Source organism: Mustela nivalis (genome assembly GCF_964662115.1).
Source record: "Mustela nivalis genome assembly, chromosome: 10".
NCBI classification, from domain to species: Eukaryota; Metazoa; Chordata; class Mammalia; order Carnivora; family Mustelidae; genus Mustela; species Mustela nivalis.
Window position 1 is genome coordinate 5188539 of NC_139029.1, and position 12324 is coordinate 5200862.

Here is a 12324-nt window from a genome sequence, read left to right on the forward strand (position 1 = left end):
ACCTGTCCTCCAAGCAGGGAAGGAGCTGTATGCCCATTCACCGTAGAGGGTCACAAATTAGAAGTGTGGGCAAGTGGCAGGGGGAGAAAGAGATCTGAGTGAGGAGAGATGTCCCCGGCGCTAGTGTCCTCCTCCCCCAGGCCCGTTCTGCTGCGTGGGTATGCTCACTGCGGGCGCCGACAATCTCCAACTGGAGGTCGGAGCACTCCTGAGAGCACTGAGAGAAACCCTTCCTACCAGACACGGCAGAGAATCATCTTTCTGGAAGCCACTTTGAGGGTAGGCAAACATTGAGCCGGAAACAGCAGAGACCCCAACTCTCCCCTCTGCCCCATCCCCAGCCTGGGGGACCTAGGCAGGGGCAGCTGCCAAGATCTCCCCCCCGCCCCAGGAATGAGACACAGGCCACTGGTCCACACCCAGCTGCTGCGGTGTAGCTTGGTTTTATTTATGTCCACAAATATCTCAAAAAAATTACAAAATACTCAAATGGAGAGAACACAGAAGTCACGATTTCTGGGTGTCTACTCTGTTTACACTGTGTTATCTCATGGCAAACTACTCATATATACATTTAGCTTCAAGATATATATAAACGTCGCGAACCAGAATGTACACTCCGCTCTGCTGCCACAGCGAAGCGCGAAGATCAATCCCAACAACATTCGACAAGACGCGTACAGGACACGGAGAAGCCAAACCAAACTTCAAACAAAAGGAAGGAAAATCCAAAAGGAAACCAAGGGGTCGGGCTTCAAAGACACCGTGAAGGTCTGGGGCCTCCTGAACACACCGTAGCTGACCCAGTGAGGGTCTCGGGTCGAAGGTTCTCAAACGGCGGAATCTCGGTGCTTCACCTTGGGATGTGGGGGAGAACCGAAACCTAACGAGAAAACACCTTCAGACAGTCTTCAAGTAGAGACCGGCAAGTACTTCACTCTGTCTCTTCTTTGGAAAAACGGGTGACACAGAGAGGCGGTCAGGAAGGTCTGAGTGGCAGGCACCGTGTTCCACCGAAAGGAAAACAAAGCTGCGGGGGAGGCGGGGCCTCGGGCCGGCCCTGCCCCCGGAGGAAACAAGCGCCTCCGGCCCGCGCACACCGGGTCTGGGCACACAGGGCTCCTTTGAGCTTGCCTCCCTTTAAGGAGCTGAAGTTAAGGCAGAAATGGAACGGGAGAAAATGAAAGAGGAAAACGACAAACATTTCCAGAATATTCCCAGCAGACAAAACAATCCTGTCTGTCCCAACTGAAACCAAACAGTTTAAGTAGAAACTGGAAATGCCCCCGATGCAGGTTTGAGTCCAGAACCCGAAATCTGCCTGCTGGCTTCTGGCTTCAGCCTCTGGCGCGTCTGACCCCTGAACTGAGTTCCAGTCCTGGCCACACCCCACACCCCCGAGCCCCGGGCGCTCGGTCTTGTCGAGCAGTTCTCCGCTGGGACTACCACACGCAATGGCAGAAGCAGCCCTCAAGAGTCTGAAGGGGGAGGAACAGAGAAGATCGCACCCAGATGGGAGGCCGAATCCCCGGGTGCAGACATCCCCAGGTCCCCCGCCCTGGAGAAAGCACACCATGCCCGTGACTCAGAAAGGAGAGGTGGGCGCTCGGCAGACCGGCCGGAGCCCTCGGGCCGGGAGCTCCCAGGTGGAGGGAAGCCTGCCTTCTCATTCCGCATCGGCAGCTGCAACTCCTGCTCCTGCCCCCAGGGGGATCAGTGGGACTCAACATGGTGTCCCCATGTGATGTGGGTCACCGTGCATGGACCGCCTCCTGGGGGAGGTGCGCAGGCCGCCACCCACAACTGTGCCAACTCCGAGGCCTCCAGCTGCATGGCCAGAGGACCTGGCCTCCCCACAGGAGGACCCTAATGATGACACACACAGGGCAGGGTTTTTTCTCAAACAGATTCCTTTGGCAAGCATGTGTGAGGAGTTCTTTGCAGGGAATCGTGTTTTCTTGAATTTTCTAGAATGTTTATGAAATTGTCAGAGTATTTAAAAAGGCAGTTGATCCAGAACAACCAAACGTGTGTGCACAGAAACCTGATTCTACAATCAGACACACAGAAACATGTGCTTTCTATCCTGCAGAGACAGAACAAGGTGGACACTTAACTCCTGCACTCCTGGGACAAAAGAAGAACGGTTTCATCTAACAGATACCTGCACTTCTGGCAAAGCCCAAGCTAGAAACAGACGGAAGTGAAAATCAAGGCAGCAAAACAAAGCAACGGTCTGTCACACGGTCCCTGCAGACCCCCGGGTGCTCCCTGCTGCGACGGCACCACGTCCCAAGCCTCTGCCCATTTGCAATTAGTAACGCCCACCTGTTCCCTTTAATTAAAGGGATAATTATATATAACTTTTTATTAAAAAATCAACTCTGTATTCTGTCAATAGCTGGTAGGAATTCACAATTAGTGACATGGCTGGAAAAAATAGATCAGAATAGTTTGTGGAAGAAAAAAAATGCCATTCTAAAATTATTTATTTACAGACATAAAAAGCCATGCTGCAGAACTTTCTCAAATTATGAAGATCTCCTACAATGTATTAAAATAAAAGTTTTTTTTAAAAATTATAGCTCTTGGATTCCAAACTCATATGCCACCTATCTGCAAACCTCGTGGGTTCTGGAACACACATAACTGAGTGTGTCTGCACGCACAGTGAAGGGTGTGTACTGGATTCTAGCACCTACCAAGAAATCAAGGAAGGAAAAGAAAACTAAAGCCAAACCCCAAGATTGCAGGTAAAGTTTTCTGAATGTTCAGTCCAGTCCAGGACTCACTAAGTTTCTGGGGGACTGTCATGCAGGAGCACCCAAACCAGTCTCGAGGAATCCTCTCTACAAACAAACACTATTATGCTGATAACATTTTTAGTTGTGGGGTTTTTAAATATATAAAGAAATCTTTAGAAGATATTCTTTTTGCTTTTGTAGCTCATATTGTATGTAAAAAGTCCTGTTTCTCCCCCCAAGAATTGGGGTTTCCACAGCCAGCGCTAACAAATAAATAACTTATAACTGCTTGTCACCTTCTTTCTTCAGTCGACTAGAAAGCAAACAGAAAGAGAAAGTATTCAGCACCAAGCCCGGGCAGGTGGGTTAGGCGTGCATGATGACCCTCCTCTGCCCCTCCCTCCCACCAAGATGGCTCTGTCCGAGTCCCCAGAGACCAGAGGCCAGAGGCCTGGGCCCGCAGAGCCACTGGGAGGGGGTCTGGCACATGCTGATATGGAAGGAGCGCCGTGGGCACCACCAGGAGGGGTGACGGTTAGGCTGGGCCGGTGGCCCCCAGGTGGGGTATGTGGGAGCCCCCAGGTGGGGCTTGGGGGAGCCTGGGCTCAGACGGAGAGCACCCCCCACCCCACCGCGCCGGCCCCTCCCCACCTCACCTGTAATAGTCCTCCTGACTTGGTAGGTGGCCGCCATGCATGTGGGGGTGTCCGTGCAGCCACTGCTGCTCCATGGCCAGTCTCTGCAGCTCTGCTGACTGGGCGTGCATGGCCTGCAGCTGGTGGGCTGCAGACATGGGGGGTGGGATGGCCCCGGGCAGGTCTCGGGGATAGGGGGTACCTGCCAAACACAGAAGAGCCTTCGATCCAGAAAGGCCACGGAGGTGGCCAGGAAGCGAGGGGGCCAGCAAGGCTGTCAGTTCAGGAGCCAGGCTCCTGAGGGGAGGAGCGAGGGACCTGTGCAGCAGAGCCCCCCCACCCCCGACCCGAGAGAGGAGGCCCAAAGCACGCCCCCCCACCCGGATCCCTGACCCTGGGGGCGGAGGGGAGGAGAAGACGGAATATACACCGCCCGGTCCTCAAGGTTTCAGGACTCGGCCTCTCACTGCTTCAGGAGCCCCACCCCGAGCCCTCAGCTGGGCTCCAGTGCCTCCGTCCCTCCTTCACATCACACTGTCCTTGTCCTGGCTCCGGGGACGCCCTTACACTGCTCCACCCCAGCTCTCTGGGCTGGGTCTGCCTGCCTGGCTCCCAGGAGGTGATTTGTTGAATAGGCGGACGAACGACTGACCGAAGGGGACATCAGACACCCACCCAGCTCTCACACTGCCCCCTCCTCTCCCAGGCGCGTTCTTACCAAAAACTGGATGACGAAGCATCTCGTGCTCATGGGGGGGCTGTCCAAGCAGAGGGTTGGGGAGAGTGCCGGGGGGGTAGGGAAAGCGAGCCAGGTGAGGACCAGCGGTCAGGGGGTCAACCAGCGGGTGCACTGGGCCTGCTGAGCCTGGAAGAGAGGCAGAAGTCGAGATTGCAGGGCGGAGCAGGGCTCTGGGGCTCCCTCCCTGTCTGCCCTCCTCGGCCGTAATTACCAGTGACCTCCTCCTCAACCACAGCCAGCTCCTGGCCACCAGGGCCACCAAGTGCTGACCCAGAGTGGCTGCCCCCTCCCCAACCTGCAGCAAAGTTCCAGAACGTAACACGGAGATAAACTGACACACGATATTCTCTGCTCTTTCCCGAGCACCCCTAAGGCAGTCTCCCCCACGCTGTTTTGTTGAGGACTTTGCTCATCAGAGCCTACTTGGCTGAACACCTGAGGCCTGCCGTGCACCTGCCAGGTCTGCAGGGGACCCGGGGTCACTCTAGTCGTGCTACAGCCAGCGTGTCTCACCCCAGCTGTCGGCTGGACTGGCAACACTGCCCAGAGCCTCTTCCCTGGCCCTTCACCCACAGAACCCACAGGGGTCAGCAGAGTGGGAGCGGCCAGATGCCCTGCGCCGTGAGCAGGGAGGCGGCGCACGAAGCCCCACTTTCTCCTCCCAGGCCCGGGGCCCCATTGCCCTGTCAAGCCTACTCCACAGTTACCTTCTTGACCAGGCTTTCTCACAGCAGCCTTGCTCCCAGCTCCCGTTCCCTGCCCCCGTTAGCTGTCCTCCAGAACCCTGACTGCTCTCCACATCCCGAGATGCACTGGCTGACTGCCTCTGCGTTGGGACGCAAAAGCGGACAGGCTTGTTGTCAGCATCTACAACTGTGCCGGACATACCCCAGGTGCTCTGTGACTATCTGTCAAGTGGATGAATGTCGTATGGACGGATGACTGCCTACTCTCAAATAGCTGGTTGAGACACACCCACTGGTGACACCAGGGCTCAGACGGCCCATGCCGGGTGGCCTCAAGGCTCCAGGTGTCAGGACTGTAGAGTGAAAGTGACAGCTCCCAGGCTTCTCCAGAACCATCTGCCTGAACAGAGTCCAGGCTCCCGAATCGGGGCTGGGTATGCAGAGAGCCAGGGGTCGCCCTAGCAGTCACCCTCCTCCTCAGCACGGGGGCAGGTCTGCCCACTCAGAAGTCCTACATGTGGGCTGTGCCCTGTGGACGCCATGACAGGCCTTGGGTGCAGGGCCCAGGCCGAGCTCCTCCCGCCCCATCCAGCAGGTCTGCAGAGCTGTAGACGGGGCAGGGACTCCGGCTGTGCCGGTCTCTGCCTTCGGCCCAGCTGGCCAGTTGGCAGACCTTTGGGAGCTCATTCCCAGAGTGGAGAGCACTGGGTGGCCCTCACCAGATGAGCCAGGAAAAGCCCAGGCCCTGTACCCCAAGAGGGAACAGGAGGGCTGTTCTTTAAGTTCTCAATGAAAGATACTCCAGGGCCTCCGCCTGGGCTCCAACGCCCTTGCCCCGCTCCTCAGGCCCCAGCTCCCGCCGTTAACGGGACTCAGTGAGCACAGGTCGCTTCCCACTCTCCCTGGCATGGAAGCCCAGGGCCAAAAACCCCAGCTTCCCCCAGGAGACCAGAAGCAAAGAGCCCCAGGGTGACTCAGCGTTCTGGAGAACTGAGGGGCTGGGCGGAGGCCAAGGCTGCGGGGGAGGGAGGCGGCGAGAGGACCCCGCACCGAGGCCGACTGCCCCCAGCTCCGGCAGGAAGGAAGGATTCCTTTCGGAAAGAACTGCCTCTGCGTGCGGACAGCGGCTCCATCTCTGGCCTGCGCCCTGTCACCCCAGAACTCAACCCACAGCGCCCTCCCAGCCCAGCCCCAAGGGCACCCACCTTGGTGGAGGGGGTCCTGCTGGTGGAGGTGGAGGTGCGAGTGGATGTGGGAGTGCTGGTGGTGGTGCGGAGTCACGTTGAACATCTGCAGGCGGGCCAGAGGGTCGCTGGTCAGCGACGCCATGCGCTCTGCGTGGATCCGCTCGGCCGCCAGTCTATCAGGGTAGCTCATCTCGGGCCGCAGCTGGGGGCCCGCCAGGGCCAGTCTCTCCCTCTCCAGGGGGTTCAGGCCCGGGTGGAAAGAAGCGAAAGGGTGGGGGCCCGCCGTGGGGGGGATGGTGAGGGCGCTGTGCCGGGCGAAGTGCTCCATGGGGTTGGTGGCTGGGTGCAAGGGGTCCAGCTCCGGGGGCTTCACCTCGAAGCCTGGCTTCATCCTCTCCCGCAGCTCCCGCTCCCGGATCTCCCGCTCCCGGAGCTCCCGCTCCCGCAGCTCCCGCTCCCGGATGGTGGGGTCCACGTTGTAGAGGCCGGGCATGTGGTAGGCCAGCAGAGGGTCAGTGGGGTTGAGGGGCATGTAGAAGGGGTGGTTGCGGTTGGTGGGGGACATGACGTGAGGCCGAGCGTACTCGCTCAGAGTCCGAAGGGCAGGTGTGTCGGGCCCGATATACGGAGGCACCGCGGCAATGGTGGTTGGTGGCGGCTCGAAGGATGGCCGCAGGTGGCCGGGACCACTGAGCTGGGGGTCGCTGAGGCGGCCTTCGTGGGCCGAGCTGGACGCCTTCTGCTGAAGGAAGGGAAGGCTGTGAGGGGCAGGCACTCACTCTGCGGAGCCGGGCCCAGCCCTGCTGCTCTCCCGCACCCGCCAGCCAAGGTGGTCCGTCCGCCCCAACAAGAGCAAGCCCCGACCACAGCCAGGGACAAGCTTGGGCCGTGAGGACACGGTCCAGCCCCTGCTGAACGGTCTGCTTTGTGCCGGCAGCTTCCCTCGTGCCCTGGATGGGGCTGGGCTGTGCACCGGAGAAAGGGAGCCGCAGAGCAGAGCTGGGGCGGGAGCCCCCCCCCCCCCGGGGCCTGGTGGCTCCCCGACTCACGGCTGATCTCTCCGCCTCCCGCTCCCGCTCCCGCTCCCGCTCGCGCTCTTTCTCCTTCTCCTTCTCGCGCTCCCGCTCCTCTCGTGCTTTCTGCTCAGCCTCCCGTTTGGCCTTTTCAATGGCCTCCTCCCTCTTCTTGGCCAGTTTGGATCCCGCCAGAGGCATGAAATACAGGTCTGTCCGCGCACACGAGTTGTAACCACGGTCCAGATGTTTGTAGAACCTAAAGAAGGCCACATCTCTCGCTGGGGCTCTGCCAAGGCCTCCGCCTGCCCCAGCTGCCCAGCCTGTCCCTGCCCTGGCTGTGCCCGCATTCCTGGGAAGCTAGTACCTGGCGGACTGGCTGGCATGGCTGGGGGTGTCCACCACAGTGGGCTCGGGGGACGGGCTCCTCGGCGGGGGAGGCGGGCTCTCGGGCTCCTCAGCATCATCCAGAGCCTCTTCCTTGATCTGGACGGTGGGGAGTGGGCAGGCTGCCCCCCCGGGGCCGCTGCCTCCTGAAGACACAGCAGCAGAGCAGGGCGGCTGGGCCGAGGGGCCAGGTCCCGCAGGAGGGGTGGCGGTGGAGGAGCAGGTCGGAGGGGTGATGGAAGGAGGTCCCCCGGGGACAAAGGGGTGCTGGGCAAATGGGGGCTGGGGGGGCACCTGGTGGAGGCCTGCTGGGGGGTGAGTGGCAGCAGCAGGAGGCAGGCTCTGGCTCTGGGTCAGCACCGGGGGCTGTGCAGGGGAGGAGGGCAGGGGCTGGCTCTGAGGCATGAGCTGCAGGGGAGGGGGATGGGCTGAGGGGGGATGGTGCGTGGACAGGGAGCTCAGAGGCTTCAGTGCTGGAGGGGGTGGGAGGTTGGCATTCATGGAGAAGGGCGAGGGCCCTGAGAGGTGAGGTGGGTGTTTGTGAGCTTGGGGGGCCGGCAGCTGGGGGATGGGCGTGGTGGGTGGGGGCTTGATGTGGGGCATGGCCAAGGGGGCCGGTGGCAGGGGTTGCTCCCGTGGGGGCTGCTGGGGCTGCAGGGCTGACTGCGAGGCCGTGGGCTGCAGGGAGGCATGAGGAAGAGCAGATGCTTGAGAGGCCTGGGGAGGGAGGCCAAAGGGCTGAGGGGGGCCTGGGTGCTGCAGCAGGGGCCCGGCCTGGAGGCTGTGAGGGCCACCTGGGCCCTGACTATGCAGCGGGGGCTGGCTGTGAGGTGGGGCAGAGGTCTGGCCAGCTGTCACGGTCAGAGGCTGGAGCGGGGGGTGTGGTGAGGGCAGCCGCTGTGGGTGCAGGGCAGGTGCCTGCTGGATATGAGCATGGGGAGCAGAAGCCACCGGAGCCTGTGGCTGGCTAGGGGGCTGGGAGGCCGAGGGCGAGCCCTGGGGAGGGCCTGCGGTGGCAGAGGGCGTGGGCCCTGGTGTGGGGAGCTGCGGGGCTCCCGGTGGGACAGTGGAGGGAACTGGAGGGGCCGCACTGGGGGCCCCTTGCAAGGCTGGGGGCTGGGCCTGCAGCATCTGCTGCTGGGCCGAAGAGTCTGAGTCGCTCTCGTTGTCCTGGGGGCTAGGGATGCTGGGGGACGTGCTGCGATTGTCCTGGTCGATGTCTTTGGGGTCACTGCTGCCCTCATCGTTGACACTGCGGCTGTCCGAACTTTCTCCCTCACCTTCTGATGGCGAGTTGGGCCGGCTGATCTCCTAGGGCCAGAGATGGGAAGGATAGGGCTCTAGGACAGCAAAGGCTCTCACTGCCCTGTGGTGCTCGCGCCTGGCACACAACACAGGTCTGTGCACACAAGGTGGCAAGCCTGCCCCCAGGGAGCATAGGTACCCTCTGACCCGGCCACTCTCGGAAACCACTCTAGTCTCTCCCTAGGAGACGGGGCACTGCTAGGTCCCAGGGAGATCTGGGCTCAAGGCCTCTCAAGGGATGTTAGCTGCCAGCTACAGTCCCAGTGGCTCAGCTGCGCATCTCACCTGGGTTTTCGTCTTCTTGGAGCTGGTCCTGTCGGCTTCCTCCGTATCAGAGGCCGCCTTCTCCCGCTGGCGCTTGCTGCTCTTAAGGGGCGATGAGGCTTCCTCCTTCACCTTCTGCAGTGGGAAAGCCCAAGAGGGGCATCAGGACAAGGGAGGATGTCCCATCAGCCCCAAGGGGTAAATGATAATGATTCGCTGACACATTGCTCTGGAATTCGGAGCTCCATCTCCAGAAGCAAGAATGTTCTGGAAGGGACTAGTTGAGGTCAGGAGAAACAAGTACCTGGGGGTGGAAATAATTTGGCTTTAGGGGGAAGAGACCTTTCCAATCACACCTTATCCTTTGCCCCTGAGGCCTTGGGAAACTCAAGGCAGAGACAGTCCTCAAAGGTCAGTGCTGGGACCTGCAATGGACCCCGTTTCTCCAGACCCTAGACCCTAAGCTGCAATCTGTGGCCCTAGTCTAGGGCAATGCTGATGCCCAGGGAGGCTCCAGGAATGACCTGCAGCCCCATAGCTGAGGAATCTGAACATCAACCCCAGCAACCTGGGCTTTAATTAGAGGGCAGGGCCGAGCTGGCCCAATGTCCTGGGGGATGGGCACCTCACCTTGGCTGACTTCTTCACGGTCTCTGCTTTGCTATCGTTGCTGGAGGTGCTGGCAGCGCTGGGTGAGTTCCGGCCACTGGAGCGGATGTCTTCATTGATGGGTGAGGCGCGACCATCAGGGCTGGCTGGCTGCTTCTTCCGACCACTGCGCAGTGTAGACATCTGCCCACCCAAATCGGAGGCTGGTGAGACTAGAGCCCAGCACACACACAGCATCCCCAGGAACAGAGCCTGCCACCAGCACGATGGCAGACCCCAGGCTCTGGTGAGCAACAGGCGCCTCTGGCTGCCCCTTGCTGTGTGGGGGTCAATATGGAACTAAGGGAGGGGGGGCTGAATGGGTGGGTTCACATGAAAAGACAGCAATCTCAAACCCAAAGCACCCCTCTCCGGAGATGGTCCTGGCTGTGGGGCAGAAACAAGCTAGATCTTCTAAGGGGGCAGAAGTCCACAAGGGCCTCTACTCTGCCAAGTTCTCCAGAATGATCACATACTCTGCTTCATATCACCTCGCTCTGTTCATTCCATAGAACTGCCCACTTCCTCACCCAAACCAAACCAAACACCTGCCGATTTTGTCTGATAGTATGACCCAAAGGGAGAAGGTGTCAAATAACATAGCTCAGCTCCTAAAACCACCAAGCACTTGAGCACGTTTCTGCAAAGCTATGGCACGCAGAAGAGACGGGGGGACAATGATTCACATCAGTCCATCTGCCAGGCAGCCTGGGCACCAGCAGCCTTGACAAGATGGCAGGGTCAGAGGAAGGTGGACGGTGCCATCTACATGCCTACAAGAGTCACTGGGGAGACCAGTTACAGGGAAGACCCTTGGGCATCCCCAACTCCCAAGCTGGGAAAACCCTTGTTCCCAAAGGTCCCTGCTGCCACATTTCCAACCTGGAAAACTGAATCTCTACACAAGTGAGAAGAAAAATGTGCCAGAATTTTTGAAAACTGAATCAAATATTGTGGGGGGAGAAAAAAGAGCAAGCTCCTGCAAGTTTTAAGTAGACAAGAGATGCCACCCTACAGGTGGTGGGCCCAGGGGCCAGAGGAAAGTTGGGGGACTCGGAGAGCCTGCACTGAACAAGACACTGATGAGTTCTCTGTAAAAGTAAGCTCAGGACATGCGCCCCACTGACAGTGCAAGGGAGGGAGAGAGCAGAGGCTCTTTCCAGACCCACAGACAAAACTAATAATACCTTCGAGCCAAGCACTCCTTAAAGGAGGATGGTTCTCTACCTGAAACCAATCGCTTCCCAGCCTCCCGGGAGGCACAAGCCCCAGCATCCTAGTAACCTGAAGTGGCCGGGTCATCTGCCCTGGGGACTCACCGAGCCACGACTGCGCCTCGTCCTCATGCTATGTTTCCCACTGAGCCCATCCTCTTCCTCTTTGACAGGTTTGAACATGAATGGGGGAGGGTCCACGGGCTTCTCAATGGGCGGGAGCTCGCCGTATTTCTTGAAGTGGATGCGGCAGTCTGTACACAATAGGATGTTCTCCCGGCCCCCGTGGTGCCAGTCTTTGGAGGCTGCAGTAGGGCAGATGGGTGCAGGTGAGGGCCCTTCCGTGGCCTCAGGCAGACGCCCGTCACTTGCTTGGCTGCTGCTTGCTCTCTCCCAGGGTGGGAGAGGATTTCAGGAATATCCGTTCCCTCCCAGTTCTCACGGTGCCCAAGAGGAGCTGAAAGCAGGCTTCCCAGAAACACAGGTACCCCCCGCCTCCCCAACCACACTGACTATAAACGGGGGAGGGACAAAAGCTACAGATTTCTGCTTTCTCAGGTAACCCTGAAGCACAATGCAAATGTCAAGCCAGTGACACTCTGGCAGGTCTTGAACTAGATTCATGAAATGTTCAGAACAAGAACGTGCCTGAGCCTGGCCTGTCTCAGTGAATGCTCCCAATACTCCCCGCCCCCCCCGATCCCCACTTACTGGTGGTAAAGCAGTGGCGGCAGGCGTACCCCTTCAATTCCTGCTCGCTGTCCTCACTGTCAAAGTCATCCTCGCTGGCTGAACTCAGGTCCACTGGGCATGGCAGGAATACAACAGGGGTGGGGGAGACACCATCATGCTTGGCCAAGACCAGGACCACCTGTGACCTGTGGCCTGCCCCAGGCTCCAAGCCACCAGTCAGAGTGGCGTGGAAAGCTGAGGTGGGGCAGTGTTCACGAAGGACCACTCTGAATTCCTCAGGGCCAGTGAACAGAACGAAGAACTCATATGAAGGGTGGTACCCAAGGGTCTGCCCTACCCTATATTTGGAGACTGATGTCACATCTGAATCCTGATGTGGCAAACACTGATGCCCACAACTGGGAATGGGGGCAGCGAAGCACAACCATACGAATTCCCTGACACATCCAGGCATCCTGAGGAGCTCCCTCCCCACCGAGTCCTACACCTCCCCCCACAACCCCAGCACCAGCGGACTAGTTCCTGTTTGCATGTGCAACATAAGCAACCCACAGGCTGAGTGCCCCAGGCCAGGACAGAACTGCAAGGCCCACTGCTGTTTGCGGACAGCTAGGAAGACTTAGGAAGGTATCATATCACACTGCACATCATACTGGGACCAAGAGGAGGGTCTTGATAAAGCAGGAGGACAAAGAAGGAAGTGTTAATCTGATCTTATTCCTAACACAATACCAACAGAACTCAAACAGTACCTCTTCCACTAAGTGGACAACCTCTGAAGTTACTGAAAACACCCCAAGACAGGGTCA

General features: G+C 59.0%; 2 protein-coding genes across 14 annotated transcripts in view; one reads left to right on the plus strand and one right to left on the minus strand.

Moving 5' to 3' along the window:
* The window catches only part of SLC45A1 (solute carrier family 45 member 1), a 28763-nt gene extending 26553 nt beyond the window's left edge, over nt 1-2210 (plus strand). For all 4 annotated transcript variants that reach the window (XR_014299325.1, XR_014299326.1, XM_082685309.1 and 1 more), the window contains one exon: nt 2093-2210. Coding sequence is in view for 1 of the 4 variants with exons in the window: in XM_082685310.1 (XP_082541436.1) it covers nt 2093-2116 (24 nt within the window). In the remaining 3 variants the exon portion in view is untranslated. The remainder of the gene's footprint in view (nt 1-2092) is intronic.
* The window catches only part of RERE (arginine-glutamic acid dipeptide repeats), a 417613-nt gene continuing 405716 nt past the window's right edge, over nt 428-12324 (minus strand). For 7 of the 10 annotated variants that reach the window (XM_082685303.1, XM_082685300.1, XM_082685301.1 and 4 more), the window contains 10 exons: nt 11534-11749; nt 10928-11127; nt 9591-9752; nt 8982-9095; nt 7372-8702; nt 7041-7263; nt 6010-6730; nt 4098-4244; nt 3401-3581; nt 428-3057 (listed from right to left, as the gene is read on the minus strand). In XM_082685303.1, coding sequence (XP_082541429.1) covers nt 3024-3057; nt 3401-3581; nt 4098-4244; nt 6010-6730; nt 7041-7263; nt 7372-8702; nt 8982-9095; nt 9591-9752; nt 10928-11127; nt 11534-11749 — 3329 coding nt within the window. In that variant the 3' untranslated portion in view covers nt 428-3023. Of the gene's footprint in view, nt 3058-3400; nt 3582-4097; nt 4245-6009; nt 6734-7040; nt 7264-7371; nt 8703-8981; nt 9096-9590; nt 9753-10927; nt 11128-11533; nt 11750-12324 lie in introns of all 10 variants that reach the window. The other 3 variants (XM_082685297.1, XM_082685299.1, XM_082685306.1) reach the window with 1 other exon arrangement.